Source organism: Egretta garzetta, unplaced genomic scaffold, assembly GCF_000687185.1.
Source record: "Egretta garzetta isolate BGI_Z169 unplaced genomic scaffold, ASM68718v1 scaffold118, whole genome shotgun sequence".
NCBI lineage: Eukaryota > Metazoa > Chordata > Aves > Pelecaniformes > Ardeidae > Egretta > Egretta garzetta.
Genome location: NW_009260484.1, coordinates 1,842,580 through 1,866,266, shown reverse-complemented (window position 1 = coordinate 1,866,266; position 23,687 = coordinate 1,842,580). Strand labels below are relative to the sequence as shown.

The 23,687-nt window shown below is 39.6% G+C and overlaps 1 protein-coding gene across 1 annotated transcript in view; it reads right to left on the bottom strand.

Annotated features, from left to right (window-relative positions):
- Positions 1-23,687, bottom strand: part of PCNX2 (pecanex 2) — a 154,805-nt gene that overhangs the window by 90,482 nt on the left and 40,636 nt on the right. Inside the window, exons 13-15 of the mRNA XM_009644174.2 lie at positions 17,197-17,368; positions 11,922-12,032; positions 10,220-10,311 (exon numbers count right to left, since the gene is read on the bottom strand). Of these exons, the coding sequence (XP_009642469.1) occupies positions 10,220-10,311; positions 11,922-12,032; positions 17,197-17,368 (375 nt within the window). The remainder of the gene's footprint in view (positions 1-10,219; positions 10,312-11,921; positions 12,033-17,196; positions 17,369-23,687) is intronic.

The following is a 23,687-nucleotide window of genomic DNA, read 5'->3' as shown; positions in this document are numbered from 1 at the left end:
GAAACAATTTACACACTTGCCAGCACGCTCTGGGCATAATCAAGATGAGAAACTGTCTCTGGGTGACTTAAACAGTTAAAATTGGCTAGAAATAGTAAGAGAAAGAACATGAAGCTTAAGGAACACTTATCAAGACCAGCTTAATCTGTGGAGTCCTCAGCTACAAATTAGGGATCCTAAGACATACCTGCAAGTCCTGGCTATAAAAAGACACAAATTTTGGCCATGAAGGACACAGAAACTCAGTAGATCAGATCCACAGCCATTTCAATTATTAGGCTTGTTCAATGACTCCACACAACTTCTACCTGATCAAGTGAACATGAGGTTACCAGATTGTGACAGTAGAGCGCTTTCTGGGTAGGTTTTGAGAGAAAATGCTTGTAGGACCTGTGAAACTTTAAGCCTTGTTCAGCTAGTATGGACAAGACATCTTCTGCAATACGCCTTTTGCTTGAAAAACTTCACAACTTGTACAGGACCAATATTTTCACAGATTAAAGTGGTTTTATTCATCTTACTTTGCCACGTGATATGGATGATTTCTTAGCAAAGCTGATTCACATTCAGAAAGATTTCGTTGCTTTCAGGGTCAATGGACTAGATGACCTCTAAAGGTCCCTTCCAACATAAACCATTCTATTATTCTAGAAATACCTGGGTAAGACAAACTAATTTGCTGTTAAGGGACAAACCGCCTGCTGCAACATGAGATTTCTTTGGAATTTAACAATGAAATTCCCATTATCCTAAGAACTGGTATCACGGAAGCAAAATTTTAATTTTAAGAATTGCCTTTCCCTCATCATACTACTGAACATCACAAAGGCGAAATAAAGTGTCTAGTTCTATCAAACAATCCTACTTAAAACAGTCATTACAAACAAAAGATAGAGGTATTACATGGTATTACTAAAAGAATTCAGCACCATTTGTTTGACAAGTTAGACTTAGCTATCCAATTACACTCTTCATTTCATAGTTCCCCGTTTTGGGGCCAAATACATTTTGGGTTAACTTTTCCCGTGCTTAATCTCAGGTAGGAAATTCATATTCTTCTAAACACTGAAGAAAACTAACTGGAGTCAAAACGTTCTGAAAATAGCTGAATCACAGCCCATCCATATATCCATTGCATTTCCAGAGCAGTACAACTGAGTACAGATCCACCCAGCAGCTTCTACCACATGACCGCCCCTTCGCCCTGCAACTTATTTTGAAAGCAAAATACTATAAAGAGCCCAGCAATATACCTGGGGATTGAAACGTATCAGTAGCCAGTTGAGAAATCATTTCACCCATTTCTACTGTAAAACTGCACATAACTGATTCCTCATATTAATGTCTCAGGAATTTTTTACTTCTATAATTTTCTCTATATTACTCAGCGCTTCTGCATTTGGCTAGGCCTGTGCTCCAGTTCCAAAGCGTCACTGTCCCCTCAAAGCTCACCTGTCAGGGAGCCAGAAAGGCAGGCAGGACAAGCATCAATATTTGCTACGTGTCTAGAGAGCAGGATCTTCCACACCATGCTACACAATGTTGTACAAAAGATGAGAATGAACAAAGGTGTCATCTCTCCAGCATCAGTGTGATGTACCCTGCTCCATTTTGTCATTTTCCTCCCCCACTAATGATGCCTGGTAGAGCTTTAAATTAAAAAGATGAAAAAAACAATACAGCTGATAATTGGACAATGACTCTTCTCAGTGGGAAAACAGGAATGACAGGTTTTAGTCTCGGAAACTGGTATTATCTGTCATACTAGACAGGGAGTTTGACTTCCTACTTTACCTCATTTCGTTGAGGTGACATGTAGTGCTTTCATATACAGTTTTGACTTTGATGCAGACACTCACATAGTCATTTTTAAAACAAGTGAAATGGACTTACAGGGTTAAGGATGAAAGTAATGAGTTACAACAGACCCAGTGGTCGGGGGTGTCTGTGTGTGTTTGTGTTCCATTTCAACCACAGAATCACCTAATCCCAGAACAACCTACTAAAAAGGAAGATAAAGGTATCTTTGAACTTACAAGCCTTTTTACACTGGTAAAGGTGGGGAGGCAAACGTATTTTAAAAAAGGGCAATAGTAGTTTTTTGTCCTATATTATTTATCCTTTCCACTTCTTTCTTCCTTTAAAAAGATGCATGTAGCAAACTCTTACCTTTCAAAGAAATGCTAAAATAAATCATATGTCCTACTCCAGAGAAACAAAAGTGCTCTGAACAGAGCAGTATTCATTTCAACTCAAAGACTCTGCAGATTGCTGCAGCATTAGCATCATTGAAGGTGTTTGCATACTGACCGGCTTTTTAAATATGGAGATAAACTGCAGTTGTTCTTCACAAAGAACAGACATCACTTAATTTTTCATTCTCTCATGATTTCATCATTCTTCAACCAATTTTTTTTTGTGGGGTGGGAGTCTTTCTCCTTACTTCCATTCCCCAGCTTCATCATGTATCTATGGTATTGCTCCCCATGGCCAGACTCCTTACTTTCCCCTCCAAAAATGAACCAAAACTAAATCATCCCCCAACTGATACTGAAGCTTATCCAATTTCAATATGAAACCAACTAGATATTCTTGTATGTTAAACCAGCTAGATAGTCTCATATCCTGTCATGCAGGACAGCTGTTGACAGCAGTTTCATGTGTGATGGTAAATTGAAAGAAATACAATCAACCTAGTTCTGAACATACAAAAACCTTTCTGAATGAGACTGTAAAAGTGAATCCTCCCCCCATGCCCAAAGGTATGAGAAAATGACTTGTTCTCTACAAGGTTAACTATAAGCTTGACCATATTACCATGGATACTTGTTTTCAGTGAACACTTACGACCAGGAAATGTGAATTATTCATGGACCTTGTGTTACACTGGTTAGAGAGAAATTCTAGGGAGAAATGCCCACCAGCCTTATTTTCCCATCATCCATGAAAAACAAAACATTACTTTCCCAGAAGAGCTCCAAAAACCCGACAAGTGATAAGCTACCAGAATACAGATATCACCACCCCTACTGAGATACGTTGTCTCTGTTTCTCTGCACTCCCAACTGTTATCCATGACCATATTTTCATTGCTGAAATTTAAAATCCACGAGGATGGGACTGATGCAGGGGCATGCATGTGTGTGCACACACCACCTTACACAACAGGATCGCGGTCTGCGACTAGGATTCCTCGGCTAGAGGAACTCTCGGAGAGAGTACGATGAGCAACAACTTCAGGCAGGGGGCATGGATATTCATGTTTCACATAATGGTGAGTTTATCCTAAACAAGTAGTGCAGATTTCTACACTCCTATACAGCGACATACTTCTGTAAGAGTAACCCTGGGCCATATTAGATTCTGCAGACATAATTTACTTTTTCCATTATATCTGGACAATAAGTTCATAACATACACACAGAAAACTAAGAGCATAACTATTGAAGTTATGACTGAAGTGCAGGGCTGACTATGGCTGCAAACATCGCTCACTGAAACACATGGTATCTGACAATTCTTTCCAAAATTAACACTCCTAACAGCTCTTGCTTGAACCTCAGGGGTCTCTAAATTGGAAAGTACATAAAATTGATGAGCCTTGTCTTCAAAACCTCCAACAGGGCTGGAAGTATTTTATGTGGGAGAAACAAAGCTGTCTAATAATCCTACACTTCTATTTTTGGTCACTTACACATCCAGGAATTCTGTCTATACACATGGGCCCATTCAGTGCTGTTTAGAAATTTATTTGGGCAGTCTTAGCAGATTGAGGGAGACGTATGCTTGCAATCCTTTCCCATTATAAAACATAAGACAAATATTTCAAAATTATTAGTACACAGATGAAGCCTGCATCACTGAAAACAGGAATCAAGAAGCATTGTTATTCTGATTAATGAGTTTAAAACTCATTAAATAACAAACCAAACTACATCAATGTGAGCTGAGAATGGTTTAAAATACACACAGGACTTTTAGTAACTGTCTATGGAAGCAGTAAGTTACCAGAGAATACTTTCTTTGGGTATAAGGTAATGGAAACTATATACACCTTTCATTAAAAAAAAGAGAGCTGGAGGAGGCAACTGTGCCACATATGAACACATTCACAGAGGTTTAGTTTTTCTGACTCAATTCCAAAATCTGAGATTTTTCCAGGCTGATTAAGATAAACCGCAAGTTCCTTAAGCAGTTAAAAACAAATAAACAAACAACAACAAAAAACCCAACACCCAAAAAAAAGTTTCAAATCCAAACCAGCTGATTGGAACAGAAGGCAGAAGAGGACAACTGACTGATTCCAGAAACCTTCGGGGTTGTGCTCTTCTGCCCCACAGCAAAACAGTGATGTGCTGGAATGCTAAAGACTGATATCAAGATGGCTAAATTCTAGACTGAATATTTGTGGAAAAAGTAAGAGGGCATACCTGACTTTTTTTTTTTTTTTACATATCTGTTAAATATTTGGGCACAGACCACAAAACAGATGGAGTGGGAGACAAAAATCAGGCAATTCTAGTCAAGTGAAAAAGGTGACACAGAAGTTCCTGCATCTCTAACCTGATGGATGTAATATCTGAAAATAAAAACACCTTCTCCAGGAAAAAGAGATAACCCTTTCATATATCAAAGCTAAGGTAGCTATTAGAGCTGCCAATGTCTGTCCAAGATTACAGGACTGAAGCTGAGATCAGAAATAAAGCCAGGCTGAAGGTAGATAATTTTAAACTAAACTCAGTTACTCAATAGCTTCAAAAAAGTAGCAAGCTGAAAAATTGCTGCTATTATATGTAACAATCCAAGAAAAGACCAAAAGAGGTGATAAAACCATGTTCAGGACTTAGAGCTTTTTATTAAACAAAAGTAAATGAAAGTTCACAGAGGACCTGAAAGGAACTGGAATAAGGAGTGATGATATCATTAAACAGAAGCCTGGGAGACAAAGTAAAGTCTCAAAGCAAGCAGGGGAAACTCTGGTCTTTGCACTTCAGAAGCTACAACATTTTTCTTCTCTCTTGTCTGAAATCAAGTTCACAGCATTGCTGCATGTAAGGCTGGATAAGCAGCTGGTGTCATATCACTCATGACAGGGATGTGTCATCGGGTAAGATGCATGAAGAGATGCACCTGAAAGCTGTAGCCAAACCAGCTTTGCATCACTGGGATAACATGACCATAAACCAAAAATCTATCCAGGTGACGTTGCATCATCACCAGAGGGAACGACTTCTGTTCACCAGCTGTGTCAGAGAGAAACCTGAAAGCCTGCTCCACTCACAATATGGTCCTTTGACTGACAACAGTGATGAAGAATGTCTTGTCCATCAGTCCTCAGGGCCTCAAACACATGGATGGAGACATGGAATACCAGCTATTTTGTGTCTTGCTGTTTTCTGGAGAAATGATCTGTTAGAATTTTAGATGCAATTTTCTATACTTTCCTACTGTGAACAATTTGGGGTTTTCTTTTTTCTATTTTAATTTGACAGTTTTAAATGAAAACTGATCAGTTCAGCAGTAGCACCACCAGGAGATCCCAACAAACTACTGACCCACAGTTCCGCCGCACAAGCAGCAAGCAAGGGCAAGGCTGCTGAGCGCTCTGAGGAGGGGAGCCGATCGCTTGGCTACAGTACATGAGACTCCTTCACTTCTCAGTCACCTCCAAACAACATGTCCCTGTTCCTTCTACAAGCGTCTAAGTCACACAACTCAAACACAGGCCTCCTCATCACACGGTGAGTTCGCGCCTGACCTTATAACAGACCGTCCCTTATTTTAGTTGTGTGGGAAGTGCATGTTTGGTCGTGTAACACCCTATGCCCACCAGATGAGCTGTATGCAGCCACCCTCCAACACACATCATATGCTTCTGATCAAGTCCTGTGATGGGACAAGTAAGCAGCCTGCCACGTGATCCAACCTGCACATTCGCTGTTAGCACAAGACTAGAGATCTGTCCGTCTTCTTTTAGGTGATATGCGCATTTTAGCCATGAGACAGAAACATTTCTGGCCATGCAATGGCAAAGATGCTGCACGGTCATTCAGAAAGAGTGGCAGGGCCAGATGAGTTTTGTCTGCATATCATAGGATGAACTCTCAATCGAGAATACTGTGTAATATTTTTCATCAGCTTATCTACAACAAAAATCAATGACAATTATAAAGTTAAACTAATGATATATCTATACCGCAGCTGCTTTTTCATAGAGACTTTCGGTTTTGTACAATGTAATTCAACAGCAAAATCAGTCTGGACAAGGCACAGGATTTCAGCAGAGGCTTATTTGTCTCAATTCTCGGAGTATTTATTCGCATGCTGAAAGTTAACTTGACTACTTACACTGTTTTGTGGACATGTACCAAAACAACTGCTCAGTTCTTACTTTTTAATTTTTCTAAAATTGGAGTTCTAGAGCAAAGAATTAATTGCTGTGAATTTGCTATTCTAAAATGATTTCAAATTTTGACTACAACTAAATTAAACTATTGTATGTACATATATAATTTTCGTTCTAAAAACCAACAAGAAAAACTCACTTAAGAACACAGATCTATTATAAAATGAACAGTATTTATTTATTTTAATAAAAAAGAAAATCATGTGGTAAGTTAATTATTCTTCTAATGAACTCCAGGAATATCATCTTTCCTTTCGGAATAATTAACATACACAGAGAAATGAGGCCATACTATTTCACCCTGCCAGATAATAATTAGAACACAAGAACCACTTAAGGAAGGAGAGGCTCAAGCCCGATACCGCTGGAATGGGTCTTCAGTCTGGGCATTTGATGTGAGCAATTGTTCACCAGTAAAAAGCACACAAACTCTTAGACATCCATTCTCCTCTGCAATTTCTTTCAGGAAATAGAACCCTGCTAGTTACACCTGCTGAGCTATAAGGTGGTCAGCCAATAAACAGAGTTTACATTTGGGGATGCTACACTCCAGCCAAGAAATAAACTTTGCAACCCAGAAATCCTGTGCCAGAGAGAGTCTATCATGTTTCTCTGCCCTGAATCTTTTTGACTGTGATGATTTTTTGACCTCCATAAATATGGAAAATTTTGCTCTGTTGGTTTTGCCAAACTGACTAAAAGTGAAAAGAGTAAAATAAAAATAAAAAATAAAGAATAGCAGTAAAGTTCAAGTGTGGAAGAGATGCTGTTTCTATCTTAAAGAAAACCATATATATATCACCACTGTGCAAACACCTCAGTGAAACAGACTACAGCATTTGCTCGGCTTTGTGTTAAACTCTGCAATTTCTAGTGCACCAAAAATCCAAACCTTCATTTTATTGGGATCAAAAGTTGTTGCTCACTACATATCAAAACAGTTCTAGTTTCTTAGAGGGGTATTAGACCACCTTTCACAGCGGTCCCTGTTCAGGATCAGGTTCTTCTCTTACATTTAAGCCAATTCCTACTCATTCAACAACCAAGAATAAGTCTGACAACCATTCTCTTGCAATGTTATAGACAACAGTCCAAAAGGGGAAAAAAAATCTCTGGACTTGACTGAAGAACAAGGAGGGTTAACACAAGTGCTTATTTCATAACCTCTAGAAGAAAAAAAATGTATGAAATTTCAAGTACCCCAGTAGACTAAAATTATGAGCTGAAGCAAGTGGAATCATCTTTACATGCTTTAAATTAACCTCCTCAGAAGTGCCTTCACAAGAACAGTGCCATAAAAATTCAAATTAACTGTAATTTCTGTGTGAACAGAAAGTCTGCACTTAATATTGGTAATTTACAACAGATATCTTGTAAATCTTTCACAGCACTCTACAACTTCAGGGTAGCATTAAAAGCATATTTCTAAGCAGTCTGAAGTCTAATCCATGAGGAGATTGCTTATCTACAAAGCCACCTGCATGCTGTAATTTAAAGTATTATGCTGAGAAAGGAGTCTGTAGAATATTTTAAGAAGCTTTTCTTTAATACTGTTTACGAAACTGTTTTTTAAAATCACACAACTTCCCTACCCTCAACTAGTGAATCGCTCTCTTCTAACCTTAGGAAAAAAATGATTATTTCCTCAGGTATTTGTTGAACAGTGGTTTAACTCAATCCCTTCCTTCCATAGAGCTCTTTCCATTTTTCTCATTGTTTCTCCCCCCATTACAGATTTTTCTCACTCTGTTCATCCTTACAGAGTGCCACCTTCTCCATCCCAAGTGCCAGCTTCCAAATCATTAACATAGCCAGAAAACAGTAGCAGGAATACTAGCTACTTCAGGAAGCTGCATAAGAAGCAGTTGAGCTTTCTGCCATCACGCAGCTGGGTCAGGTCAAACCAGTACAACTGATACACTGGGTGAGCCTGGCAACAGGCGATTTCCTGGGAGTACACCACATGTTCAAAAGACATTTAATTTCAAGTGTCTTCACACAGCACTGGCTCAGCAGCTGAGTTGCCATAATTTATTGTGTATAGACGCAAGTCACCCAGGGGCAAGATAAAATGGTGGCTTAACACATTTGACCTTACTACTGGAAGTGGTTAAAAACACATACACAGCCACCTCCGATCATCTGCGAGAGATCACTAAGGCATCATAATTGACCTTTTTTGATTTAAGGCTCCTATTGAAAATTTTAAGTAGAAAACTGTTAAAAGCCATTACAGAAATGCTTATGTTCCTTAAAAAATTCCCTTAAAAGAAACATCTGATTGCCTTTCTCATCAATGTAAATAGTCAGTCTGGGTGTTGACACAATACATCTTTGGCTGTTGTATCCCTCATATTGGGATCTCTGTGTGTGCTATACATGTGTAGTGCCGTAAAGCAGCCTCTCATGTATGCCCACAAAATGTCAAGAGCAGCTTGTAAATCACTGCACATCCTGCTGCAATCCTGCACGGGCACTGACAGCATCTAGCCTGTAATGAAACACCATCAAAAAAACTGTCCCTTAAAGGATAAATTTTATCACAAGTTTAAGATGAAATTCTGGTCTTGCTGTGGTCACTGGGAACTTTACAGCAGACCCGAAGGCAGCCCAAATTTCATTGCTTTTTTTTTTTTTTTAAATTAAAAAATGCAGAGGACATATACATTAACTGCAAAAAAATAAATGCTCTAGATTGAATATGGCTCAAAATGCAGCATCTACCAAAAAAGCCAACATTGGGCATCACCAGGAAGGGTACAGAGAACAAGGCAACCAGTCATTTTGCCAGCATATAGAGCCGTGGCACACCCGCACTCTGAGCACCATACACAACTTAGTCTCCACATCTGAAGGTTGCAACAGAGTAAGAGAAGGCACAGAGTAGGGAGACTAACTCAGCTACTTCAGAGAGAGAAGCTGCTTTACAAGGAGACACTAGAAAGGCTGGGACTCTTCAGTCTAAAGAGAAGATGGCTGGGGAAGGATATGACTGATGCCTACAAAACTGTGAAGGCAGCAGATACAGTGAATGCAGAAAAGTTCTTCCACAAATCCTGCAATACTAGGCATAGTCTTGGTGAAATTGGCAGATCAGTTTAAAAACAGTGAAAGACAGCAGTGCTTTGCACAGAGCACAGTGAACATCTGGAATTTGTTGGCACAAAGTTGTGGAGACAGACAAGACCAGCACATTCAAGGAAGGGACTCAGCAAATTCATAGACAAGAAGTCCACAGATACCAAATGAAATAAGCAGGAACACACTCTCCAACATCCCTAATCCAACAATTGTGGATACTGGTGGAATATTAGGGAAAAGAGTGGCAAACAGTCATCTGGCTTGCATTAAATTCCTCAATTGCATTTCCTTGTGGATACAGACACATTACTGGGTTAGATGGCCCACATTTAAGTCTTTAGGCAGTCTGTTACAAAGCTACAACAAAATCTTTTATTTTTTTCTTTCAGAACTTACCAGGAATTTTGACCAAATTCAGCCTGGCTTATACAGGTCAATAGTAAGCCAAGGCTGCTCTTACTCTTTGTAAGAGAAATTCAACAGATCAATTCAGACTGATACATGTAAGAGGCAAATAGTCACAGGTATTAGACACACATTTACTCCAGTATTTCTACTACAGTTTCAATCTATTTCAGTGTAGCTAATAGGCAGAATCTGAAGCACAGCCTGCAAAGCTTATCTTGATAAACAACAATGACAACATAGCACCAAACAATGCTGGTCTGCCTAGATTATGTGAATTTTGAGCTTGATATTTCGTATTTTTGCAGTGTTGTTTTTCTATCTTACCTTCACTGCACTGAAGCAGAAAGCATATAAGACAATCAGAACCACAAAGCTTCGGGAAATGCTGTACAGTGCAGATATGAACCCAGCAGCAGCTGAAATACAGACATCATGTTAATTTCTTCCTAAATGAGAATATGCAATCAAAAGAAAAAAATTAAACAGCTCTTGCATCACGAGAGGTATAGAGATTAAAATTAGATATCACAAAATAGGTTGTTGAGAGAACATCTTCAATGCCCCAGATAAGCTCACAAGACTGTTTACAGCTAAGACTGAAAGCCCAATACCACTTTACTCCACGTGTTTTCCATTGACCTGAGGTCCCACACTACTGCTTTCTGCACTGAACATTGTTTTGCCAAACTATCAGTATGCCTCTTCATGTTGTTACCAAAGAGGAATGAAGTGATCTACAAAATTGGCTATTTTCTAGTCAAACTCCATGTGGAATTTTCCTCCTTCCCTTTGCTCCCAAGACACAGGCTCTGGTATCATCCAAAAGCATCCTAACTTGCTCAGTCAACCATGAGTTGCACCATACTGATAGATGAACAAACTTAAAGGGAGAGAGAAGGATGCCAGCTGGTCCCTTGCTATAACCTCCTTTGAGAGCTCCCAGAAGCAGGGTAGGAAAATCTGTCAGACAGAATTAGGAGTTCAGTAGTCTCAACAACAGAGACACAGGGGCTGCAAACCCACGCTCTAATCAGGGTTCGACATACACTGGAATCATCATTATTGATAGGATGATGACTTTATCCAACATATTATTTCCTCCAGGTCTGCTATGGTATTTACGAGACAAAAAGCAAAGAACAACCATATCATCTGTACTAGTTTTAACCACTTGCCAAAGGCTATGTCTACAGTAGCAAGCAGAACGATGCAGTAAGCGTGGGTCTGTGGAATGAGAAGTGCTGAGGATGTCGTATCTGTGACATACATTTTTGAGGTTCCTTACTGCAGACTATCTCTAGTCTGGTCCCATAGACTGCATGCTCATTAGTGTTTGGAGTGCAATAGGTATACTCTTACAGTGGACCTTTCTTTTAAGCTTTATCCAAATAGAATCCAGTTTGCATACTCTGACATCATTCCATGATGCAAAATATGTGGTAAGTGGGAACAAGGAGGAAGTTTGTTTCTGATCCAAATTAAGATGACACTGTAGATGCATCCCAGCCTTCTCTGTTACTTAAGCTATACTGAAAACCAAGAACCACTACTACCAACAAAAAAAGATGCATCATTTCTCACAGGCCTTGTTTAATCTCTGACTGAAACAACACACACAAAAAAAAAATAAAAAAAATCACACATCCAATATCTTGTGAACATGACTTACTATGGAACAATGCAAACATTTAGTTATTTTTATTTTTTACATAGAATTTTAACAGATTTTTTTTTTAAAGTTTTTCTTTTTTATAAACACAGTAAAGATTCATGTCAGACATGCCAGGAAAGAGCTCTTTGATGTCCACCACATTCCACAACCTATAGCACAATGTATATGTAACTTTTCAAAAGAAAAAAGAAATCTAATCAAGGGGGTCTTATTAGTATTCACCCCACTGTTATATGAATACCGTTATATGTTTGAGCTTTAACATGCAATGTGCTTTAAAACATGCACTAATATACTCTAATCTAAGGTTATAAACCCAGAAAGGGATAGCTCAGGCTGCAACTAGCTACTTACCAGAACCGCCAAAAAGCAACATGTCTATTTGCTCCAAAAGATATATACAGAAGGTGTTGATTTGAGGGAAAAGACCAAGAAGAGAAATTGCAGGAAAGCAATATAAAAACACTAAAGAAAAAAAGATGTATGTTAGAACACAGTCATACATCACAATATATGGAGAACAGAGAAACATGCATCATACCAGAATAAGGAATTGTTGCAATAAATTCTGAAGATTACTCAAGTGAGCAGACCTTAACCTTAGCAGCAATGATTACACTTTCCTTCTCATGTATTCAAAATAAATTATGCTATTGTACATGTAAGAAACTAAAGCTCAGAGGTTAACTTCAAGCTTTATTTTGGATAAAAGCAGCAGCAGAAAAAATAGCATTATGTAGCCTCCTTATGCTTCTCAAATACTTTCAAAGTTATATTTGTTCTATTTAAAGTACAGGAACTTTAATTTGCAGGCTTTGGAACTTTCTCCTTGGATCTGAGATGGTTCAAGCACAAGTATAACAATTCAATAAAAGCAAACAAAAAAATACTTTAATGGCTAAGATCCTAAGTATCTTGGCTATCCCAGTACCCTCCCTCTGCCAGCAGTCAACAGCAGACACTTAAAGCATCACATAAAAATGGGACAAACCTACAGCAAAACTTCCCCAGAATATCTCCCCAACTTCCACCAGGATGCACCTTGGCTTTGCAGTGAAAGAACATTAAAAACAGTAAAAAAACTCAGGGGTAAAACCCAGCCTGACATCTTTATGTGGTCTCTTTCTAAACAGAAATGCAAATTTAAATGGCTGCCTTACAGTTAAGGAGAAGCAGGAGTCACACTATTCAGGTAACTGTGCTGCTAGTCTCATGTTTTGTTCATTTACAGCCACTTCTCCTTCCCATCCGTTTACCCTTGGCCCCACCCTAGAAAATGCTAAGCACAGTCATCTAGCAAAGCATCTAAACACACACTTGACCCAAGTCTCCAATACTGTTAACTTTCAAGGATACATGCACATGTGCAATCCTATTCTTACTGCTTCACTATACTAGTACCAGAACGTTCTGCACGGTGAAGGACAGAGATGTGTGTCAACCACTATTCCTCGTAAACAAGTATTTCTTAGTTTACATGCTAGGAAGACTGCAGTTTCCTCCAATTCATCTCATAAAAAGCAAATTAAACAAATCCTAGTACAACTTATTCCCCTTCCCACCCCAGTCATATTTTAAGACGGTAACAATAGGATTTGTGTTCTTTGTGGAATGCTAATTTCACATTTTACTCACAGCTCCTCTTACTAATGCATCTTGTGCTAAAATAAAACAATACACCAAGTTTGATCTGACAGCTTTTATCTTCATTGTGTTATATGCTACTGCTATCTAATACTGTAAATCTTGCTGAGGAAGTCAAACACAGGAGAAAAAAACGACATACACAAGTGTTAAACACAGACAGGGCTCACTTAAGTATACTTGGATTGACAATGCGCTCTTCATCACGACTTCCTGCCCCTGGCACAAATTATACGTACATAAGAACATGAGGAAATGCTGTCTTCTCAATCTTTTACATGCAAATACCATAATTAATCTCCTCTTCCTTTACTACTCTGCTTTTCTTTTAGATATTCCACCAAGCCATAGCAAGCCAAGCAAGGACCACTCAAAGACAGCCAACTACATGACAGCAAATTTCCCAGCAGGCCATGTGGACTCGCCATGGGATCAGCTATCCCAAAATCGCACTCCTGAAATTCACAGGAGATCCTGTTCCTTGGGCAAAGGACTTGCAGAACTGCCAGATCTCATCTTAGACTACTGATTTACACTCCAAACAACTGCCTTTGCTGTAGCAACCTCAGAAGAAGCTGAGTAAGAGCAGGGGAAGGAAGGGCAAGACCAGAGACATTATACTGTCAGTACACCAAAATACACAGGGGTGAATGTAAACAAGGAGCGAAAAGTTGGTCAACTACAGCAATGTCCTCACCTCACCCTCTCTCTATTAATACCTTGAATAACCCTAAAAATTTCTTTAGCTAAGGCAGCTTTGTTTATTTCATCCTGCACAAAGGAGTATACCAGAGAAGAAAATAAACAGTTGCCACTTACAAAAGGACTGAATTCAGGAGCAGTAGCTTCCCTTGTGAGAAGCAGACAATAAAAGTAACTGATTAATCAGTTGGAATTGCTTTATGAATTCCAGAGAGAATTTGTTTAAGCATCACACATTTCCATACAGAATGACAACTTTAGGAGCTGGACCACTAAGAGATGTTTATGTGAGCTGCTGGCACTTAACGCTGCAGTTTGAAGGTTTCCTCTAAGTGAGTAGCTACCAGAAGCGTAGGAGGGAAACACAAATTTTGACTTTGGAAACTCTGGGTCTTTTGAGAAATACAGAATGGTAACCCAGTGGCAATGTCACTGCAAACATTTTAGAAGTTTAGAAAATTTTTTTTAAAAAAATTATGTATCTGAGTACTAGTCCATTTGCTGCGTATTTTTTTTCCACAGGGAAAAATATATGCGCTATTTCAGTGAGAAACAGTCTTTTAGTTCTCCCCCTCCTGAACACATCAGAGGATAACATTCACAGAGGCTTTCTTCCCCTGACAGAAGCTCAGTCATTGCTGAAAGTAGCAGGCAGAGGACTTGCTATCACAAAATTTTGCCACCACCTGATACTTACTCTTCTGAGAAGCCTGCCAAATAATTTCACTCACCTGTCTAATGCTTAAATGGTTTCATCACAAAAGCTATCATATATTAAGTGCATAACTACATTTGTCGCTAACCACACCTGTAGCAGTAACCAGTGACCGAGGTTGGCTCTGTCTGTGCGCTTACTTGCACTATGTATGTTAATCTAGCAAAAAGGTCAACTGCAATAAGGAATTCAAGGTGAAAACCATAGTAAGAATGAATTAAAGCCATAACCCCCCAACTAATATAAATCAATAGCAGAACCACCATCAATTTAAAATAAAACAGAATCAGATCCTAAATAGACTGCTTGCAAAGAAATGGACCTGTTAAAAGCCACATTTCTTAAGTAATAAGGTTACACATCTAAAATTTCCACTGATTTTCTTTTATAACCTTGTTTCAAGACTTTGTCATAGTATGCTATGCAGCATCACACATCATCATCCTTGGTAAGCCCTTTCTATGATTGCCATCACTTTGGCTTCTTACCACAGTAAACACCTGAAATAGAAAACTTTTCCTTTCCTTGGTATTTGTAGTGTAGTGCCAAAAATCCCTTGATTTCCCAACATACCAACTCTGAATACTACAATAAATTATGAGTAAAACATAAATTGAACAGTCACCATAAAATGACAAACCAGTAAAAAGATATCAAAAGTACCTAGGAAATGGGCAAAACCGCAAACAATAGCAACACTTCATTGGTATTCAGTGGGGCCAACTTCCCTCCCAAAACAAATACTGCCCAAAACAATTGTATACCTTTAGTGCCTAAGCGAATCGTACTCAAAGCACAGCAAGATGCTGGAGGATGCAGACTGCCACGGCTTAGGGAAGTAGCTGCACTTGTGAACACTTGCACTGATGGCAGCCAGAAGCTGGGACTCCCATAGAAACAAAACAAGGAATTGCCAGAGCATGGCACCAAACATCACTTGAACAAATACACCCACACGTGTGCCAGCTCCCAGAGCTGGCCAAATAAGAATGGGGGACAGAGGGAAATGGTTTCTTCTCCCTCTGTTGTTATAAACAGATGCCAACTGGGGAGATGAGCCTGTATTTCCTCTCTCCCCAACCCCCTCCAGGCTGTTTCAAGAACCTGCTCCACTGTCTCTTTTGAGGCCAGCCAAAATTAGCACATTTATAACCACACTTTTTTTTCTTACACTGGTTGCTATAGTTTTTCATTTATCTCTATCCCAAGAGTCATTTAAGATTCTTGTTGAATTATTTATCAGCATTTTTACTGTTCACCTTTGACAGGCAGAGAAAATAAGATGTAAGAAGAAACTTTAATGAGACCAAAGGAAAGTAATGAAAGAAGCTAATGAAAATAAGTGAGATGCAGGTCTTCGTTATTCCCCTGTTTCTAGTGAGAAGGATTGGGAGTCAATGAACCCATATAAAGGACCAGGAGGCTTTCCTAAAAATAGTATGGCTTTCAGGCAGTAATAGCCTGACTTGAGTACAGCAAAAAGCAAGTACAACAGTCACAGGTGAACAAAGACCTCAAAAGTCATACACTATGTCACAAAGTCTTTTCCTCTACTACAGTAGGTTTTCCTACTTCTAAATTCATAAACCAACTGGTTGTCTTTGGTATACTATGACACAGCTCTTGGGAAGTTTTCACAACTTTTTCAGTAACCTTTTGCCCAGAGAGGTAGTGGAGGCCCCATCCCTGGGAACATTCAAGGCCAGGTTGGATGGGGCTCTGAGCAACCTGATCTAGTTAGCAGTGTCCCTGCTCACTGCAGGGGGGTTGGACTAGATGACCACTAGTGGTCCCTTCCAACACTAAACATTCTATGATTCTATGATTCTACTTCATACCTAACAGTGTTGCGCTACTTGACTTGAGTCCAGTCCAGCACTCGTATCTGTGACACAACTGGAGCAGCACTGCACTTACAGATGTAAGTGTGTAACAGGAAGAAGTGTCCTGACAGACCAGGGTATTTCCAGCTGTGGCCACTCCAAATTAGTGCTAAAGGACCATCAGTTCTGTTTGGGGGCAATACCTGAATGTCCTCAGGCACCTCAGGACATGATTCCAGAAGGAAACAGGTTGGAAGAGCTACTGCAGAGTGGCCGCTCCACACTAACTCATCACGTGGACAGCAAGATTAAACTACAACAACAAAAAGCATGTTCTTCATGAGTGGAACAATGTCCACCTGAGGGCTTGGCATGGATTAGCTTCGGGGTATTAAATTTAAAACTTAGCTTATTCTGCAGTGACTGTTCTGCACAGACTTACAAAGCTCTTACAAAGATTAACTGCATTTCACAGATCATGTCTTTTACTAATAACATCAGTGACTGTTAGTTTTCTACAGAGACTTTTCTATGAGCCTCATTTCATTAAAAACTCCTTTTACATGAGGGAAGGTTGCCAGCTGCCCCCCGCTCCCCCCATCTTAAGCCATTCCAAATGTTTCTATCAATTTGACTTAGAGTTGTGCCTCCATAACATGCATTTGATTGCCAACATGGGAAAACACAGACTTCCCTGGCTAACACTTAATTCATTTTTACAGTTGTAGGAAAAACATTGACTTACCTATTACATGGTCTCTGGCTGACTGGAGAGATCTAGGCGAAAAGAGCTTCAAGCCATACACTGTATAAAACGGAGGATTTGTGTCTTTAGATCCAGCATCTAGCAGCAAAATAAGGCCACACAATATACAAAAATATACAGGTCTGCTGTAGGTTATGATTTTATTGTGCCCCTGAAAAAAAAAAAAACAGAAAAGTGTTTGAATTTTGTATTCACTCTCCTACTGCGTGCACTGCATTAAACTGGAGAGAGGGTCAGGAGTCAGACAAAATATTTTAATGACTTATACATACTAATTAATAATAAAAATGTTAAAGATATTTTATCTTCTCCAGAGAAGACTTTCAAAAGGCACAAAAAGCAGTTAAGACTAACACCAGCAATCATTTATGCTTTTGAAAATCTAACCTTCTGGACCTTCCAAAACACACTAATTGCAGAAGTTGTCATTTTCTGTGGAGAGAAAAAACCCTCAATCTGTCTTAACCTTTCTTTTCAACAGAAGAATAATTTTTCTTTATATTACTTTTATTTTAATGAATGTCTGTTTCAGGTAGCTCGGCTTTTTCTTTTACTTTATGAAATATAAAATATCTATTTGCAACCTGGGAAGTAAAAACATAGTAGAGCACCTCATAGGCACAGCATGCGGCACAGAGTTTGATTTTTTTTTACCAATACAATTCAATTTTTTTTTACCAATCTGAACCACTTGACAGCAAATCAGCGTACCTCCTGGAGGGGGTGACACTCATCAGCAGTTTCTGGTCTGTCTCTCATGCAGCACTTTGAAATGATGATCCAAAGGAATTAATATGTGGAAGGATCCTTACCTTACATCTTCTATACACAGCTCTGACACAATTGATTCGCACTAATCCTACAAAACACTGCTGTGGGGCTGTGGTCCAGGGAGAGTAACAGACACTTAAGAAAAGCCATAATAGTTCTCCTGGTAGCAAGCTTAAGGGTAAATAAGACATTTTAAACACTGGTGAGTCAAAAGATTCCTTGAGTGTGAAAAGCCAGGAGCAAAGTGACAAGAATTCAAGTTTGCCTTGCATAAAGCTGCTGTGAAACTGTTCTTATTTATAAAATGCAATTTGAGTATAATAAAAGATCATTTATTTTCTGAATCTACTTACTGATTTGAAATGGGGGCTGTAATTGTTTGGCTGCCAGCCAAGTTCATATGTTAGCATTGCTATTAATTGATCTGTACTCTTTGGATTCAATCAGTTACAAGGTGGCAGATTGCAGGGAACTAGCGGGCTTATATTGCACCTCACATCCATGGAATATGAATCAAATCAGATCGGCAAATCCTAGCTGTCTAATGACAGTTTCAATTCTGCTTATGTCTTTTTCTTTTTTTTTTTTTTAAAATAGGATACAAGTCCATGAAAAAAAAAAAATCAAAGGAGAATTAGAAAGATAAAAATCTGACTTGAAAAAAAAATCACTTAAAATATTACTTTCCGTCCATTTTTAAACTTCAGTTCATTTATCTTAAATACAGGCTGTGCCTTAGGAAAATAAACCAGTAAATATTGCATCTGAACAGCTGCTTAATGATTTATATCCTGATGTACACTCCAGACAAAAGTCTATTTTATCATAAGTTTACATTCTTGTCTTATCTCTTGAATCACGAACATAGGTTTTGTCTTTGCACTGGTAATTATTGGAAGGTAGTTGGGTAAGACAGAGTTGATGACTAGCAGTCCAGAGGTTTAGCTCCACACACCTTTCAGTTCCAGGCAGAACACTGACATATTTAGGTTTACCACATATATCTAACTCTTACTTCTCAAGTAGTTCATGGTGCACTGGGTAAAAAACAGGGTTGCAGTGACTGGGGCTACACCTGGCTGGTCACGAGTCACCAGCCGTGTTCACCAGGGCTCACTTCTAGGGCCCGTTCTGTTCAATATATTTATCAATGATCTGGATGCAGAAGTTGAATGCACCATTAGCAAGTTTACTGACAATATGGAACTGGGAGGTGCTGTTGAGGGACAGGAGGCCTCACAGAGGGATCTAGATAGATTGGAGCACTGGATCAGTGGAATGAAATTTAACAAGTCCAAATGCCAGATTCTGCACCTGGGGTGGAATAATGCTGGGCACCAGTATAAACTCGGAGAGGAGTGGCTGGAGAGCAGCCCTGCAGAAAGGGATCTGGGGGTGCTGGTCAGCAGCAGGCTCAGCATAAGGCAGTGGTGTGCCCTGGCAGCCCAGAGGGCAAACCCCATCCTGGGGGGCATCACACAGCACCACCAGCTGGTCAAAATGGTGATTATCCCGCTGTATTCAGCATTGGTGCAGCCTCACCTGGAGTTACTGTGTGCAGGTCTGGGCCCCACCATTTCAGAAGGGTGTGAAGGTCCTTGAATGCATCCAGAGGAGGGCAACAAAGCTGGTGGAAGGGCTGGAAGGCATGTCGTGTGAGGAGCGGCTGAGGACTTTGGGTTTGTCCAGTTTGGAGAGCAGGAGGAGGAGGGGTGACCCCATTGCTCCCTACAGCTTCCTGAGAAGGGGAAGCAGAGAGGGAGGTGCTGAGCTCTTTCCTGGGGTCCAGTGATAGGAGGCATGGGCATGGCTCAAAGCTGCACCAGGGGAGGCTCAGACGACATGAGGAAGCACTTCCTTACCAAGAGGGTGGTCAGAGACGGGAACAGGCTTCCTAGAGAGGTGGTCGGTGCCCAAAGCCTGTCAGTGTTGGACAGACATTTGGACAATGCGCTTAACAACACGCTGTAACCGTTGGTCGGCCCTGAATTGGTCAGGCAGTTGGACCAGATGATTGCTGTAGGTACCTTCCAACTGAAATAATCTATTCTATTCTATATATATCACTCTTATCATGCTAACAACAATAACACTAGTTAGGATGGAGGGAGCAGCTTTCAAAGGCTGTCTGAACAGTCTGCAAAATGTAAGCAAATACTACCTTCCCTATTTTTCAGGTGGTGGTAGGGAATGAGACTGAATCCTGAAAAGGAAATCTTGCCCACTATCAGATCAACAGGAGCAAAGCAACTCAGCAGCGATGCACTGGGGAAGGACGCTGGCTGCACAGCCGTTGCACTGCTTGGGATGCGCGCCAGCTGAATGAGCTTCCCAGAGCGGAACAGAGACTCCAGTCCCCACATCTGGGGAACAGGCAACAGAAGTAAGAGGAACTGCTGCGAGTGTTAGTGCTGTATTTCACTGTCATTTACACCCTTTGTGTGAGGGAGATTATTTAGGACAGGATTGGTTTGAGGCCAACAGCAGGCACCTTGTAGGAGAGAGAGAATCACTGGGATGGTGCATCACCTCCTGAAAGCCACAGCCAGGGATGGACATGATATTTCCTCTTTTCAAGGTTTTAGAAACAAACAAAAAAAAGGGGGGGGCAAAGCCCTCTTGCACCTGCCACTGACAGGCCAAGCTAGGCAGCCCTTCACCAAAATGGGCATGTGGCAGTGCAACTTATCAACAAAGTATTTTAGGTATTAAGGGCTCATTTTATTCTACCAGGCAAACTCATCAAATTTTGACATGCAAAACTGATTTCCTCTTGGTGAAACTACTTCACTCTGCATTCTCCTTCAGAAGAATTTAAATAATGAAGCAGGATTCCTTTTATATTTGACTTTTTTTTTTCCATTGATAAAAAATTTCAGTGAAAACTCTTCCTTTCCTTAAGTCTCCCAAAAATGTCACTGACCTTTTCAGGTCCATGTTTCTCATGAATATATTTCAGAAACTTATTTACATCCTATAAACACAGCATTGGTGCACCTCATATTTTGATAAAAATAATAAAATTTTCAGCGAAGCTAGAATAATTTCACAAACACTTCCATTTAGTAAAACAGCACTTTTGACTGCAAAGGATTTTGATGGGAAAATTTCAGAAAGATCTAACTATTTTTTTGTTTGTGGGAGCACACACGCAAGAGGCAAAGACAGAAGGCTTTGTATAAAAAGAAAAGTGTGTGTGTGTGCTCAGTTCTGCAGAAAAGCTTACAGGGACAAATTAAAAATACTTTTAAAGTGCCTTATGGGATTTATGAAACTGCCTATGGTAGCTACCCAACTGAGTTAGCTATCTGCTTTGGCAGGTAATGGGACTGAGACAATGAAGTTAAGCAAGTGATTCTGTAAATCTTATGAAGAGCATGACTGCAATCTTTCAAAGCTCAAATGCCTTTGTAAACCTGAGCTAGATCCTGAGATATACAGGTGTCTTATGAGGGACTTCGAGACAAGCTCTCATCATCCTTCTATATCGCCATTTACTACAGGCACAGCCTTTATTGCCAAACCTGCTGCTGCCTCTAACCAGTATCAAGAAACTCTGCAGTCAAAGCCACTTGTCTCAGACCTTGAAACGCACACGACAAGGATCTCTTGGGTCTCTGAATTTAATACCCTGCAGTCACAGGCACCTCCCTTATATTCTGCTATTAATAAACTGTCACACTTGTGATGGACTTCGGCACCTCCCTTATATTCTGCTATTAATAAACTGACACAACTCACACTTGGGATGGACTTAATTTTCTTCTCCCCACCACTCCAGAGAGGAGGCTGTTCCCAAATTTCACTATCCCAGAACCACACACCCCTGTGTGAACAGCAACTAAAGGCCACCAGCTCTCAACAGACCAGAACTGGAAAGACTAAAGCACAGGCTGACAGGAAAATCTTTTAGCAGGCAACAGTACTACACCTGCAGCTACAATAAACACCAGTAGCCAGCAGTAGCTGTAGAACCTGAGAAGTTCCAACTTAGACACGAAAGCTGACCAAAACAGAACAATTATCACAATTCAATAAAATTAGTATAAATGAATATAAAATTCAAAACATTAGCTGAGTTAGTCAGGTTCTTTATATACTTAAACTCATCCCTTACCACAATGACAGTATGTTCAACGCTGAGACCCTAGCTGTCACAGCATGGTATGAGGCAAGAAATAATCTTATCTCCAATAAAATAGTACTAGACTTTATAGGGTTTAGTCAGATAGTTCTTCCTCAGCACCAGGAAGTGAATACACTGGCACTCGGAGGGAGTTCAGAACAAAAGCTTTATGCATGCCTAGGCACTGTGTTTTCTGAATTCACTGGATGATATTTTAAAGCAGAGTCTTTCAAAATGGTATAGGCTAGAGATGACAAAGTCACATCAAACAGTAATGAAGTCTGCATGTGAGAGATAGGGAAGAAGTTTGGAACCTTCTTGGCAGGCATGGACAACGTAAGGCATTAGCAGCTACTCATGGATCCAAGAATAGAAATTAATTCAGCGTGCAAATCTGTGGCTCGTGATGGTTTGTTTCACACTGAAAAAAATCTCATCTGCATTTTCATCCATAGGTCTGGTATTCTTTAATCCCTCTGCTGTTCTGCATCCTTACATTAACATCAGGAGATGTTATTCTCTTTAATTTTAATGTAGTCACATGAATTATGAAACAGTACATGGAGTATCTTTTCTCGCCTTTTTGTTGTCTTATTTTTCATGGTGCTTCCTAGCTCAAGCAAGCCTTTACAAATACCTATTATGTTAAAAAGATATAATGTAGAGATAGCTAATCTACTAGTTTAACTTTATCTATAATGCCTCCCACCTTCATAACCCTCTGTGGAAAAAACCTCTGAAGTTTATTTCCATCGGAGTTTGTATGGTGTGCCAAAAAGCTTGCAAGAAAACATCCCTGATAAACAAAGTTTTAGGAAAGAGTATGGAAGATGGGAACACATCTGTTATTACTTTGCTACACTACTGCATGACACACAGAATACAACACAGTGAATAATACTTGTAACAGTATTGTGGAGTCTGAAATGCAAACCAGGAGTCTGCACAAAAAATGTTCTGTTTAAACTTCAGTGGCTACTTTGTCTTTAATTCCATAAAAAAAATATGGGCTAGATAGGTTTATAATGAAGTTTTGATTAAATTGTTTGCCACACACTTTAAACAAATGTACACATTACTAATGTCTGAGTAAGTGCTAACTATTTGATTACAGTTTGCATTATTATGTCTAGACAGGTGCTAGTTGAACTGACAAATAAGACTATTTTAGTCCCCCAACCCCAACTTTTTACTGAGGTAGGAATATTTCTTTACTGTATTGAAAATATTATCCTACAATGTGTAAGCTGCTCTTTAGCAGCCTTCCTTTTTATGCAGACAGGTATTTCATGTGAATGCATTATAACCAACAATACCACAAGTTCACCCCATAATAACTGGCATGGAAAAGAAACTAAGAATCTTCTGAAATCTATCTCAGTGAAATGTCTAGCATGCACTTGTCAATAACTTCAGTTTCAAGTTCAGTCTGTATTTCTAGCCTCTAAACTGACAAAAATAATTGCTCCCTGCCAAAGGGAAATAATCCAGCAGACCTGCAGTTTTCAACATGCTGGTTTTGAACCCCGAGGGAAGAGAAGGGGTCCTCAAAAATATTCAAAGAGTTAAATAA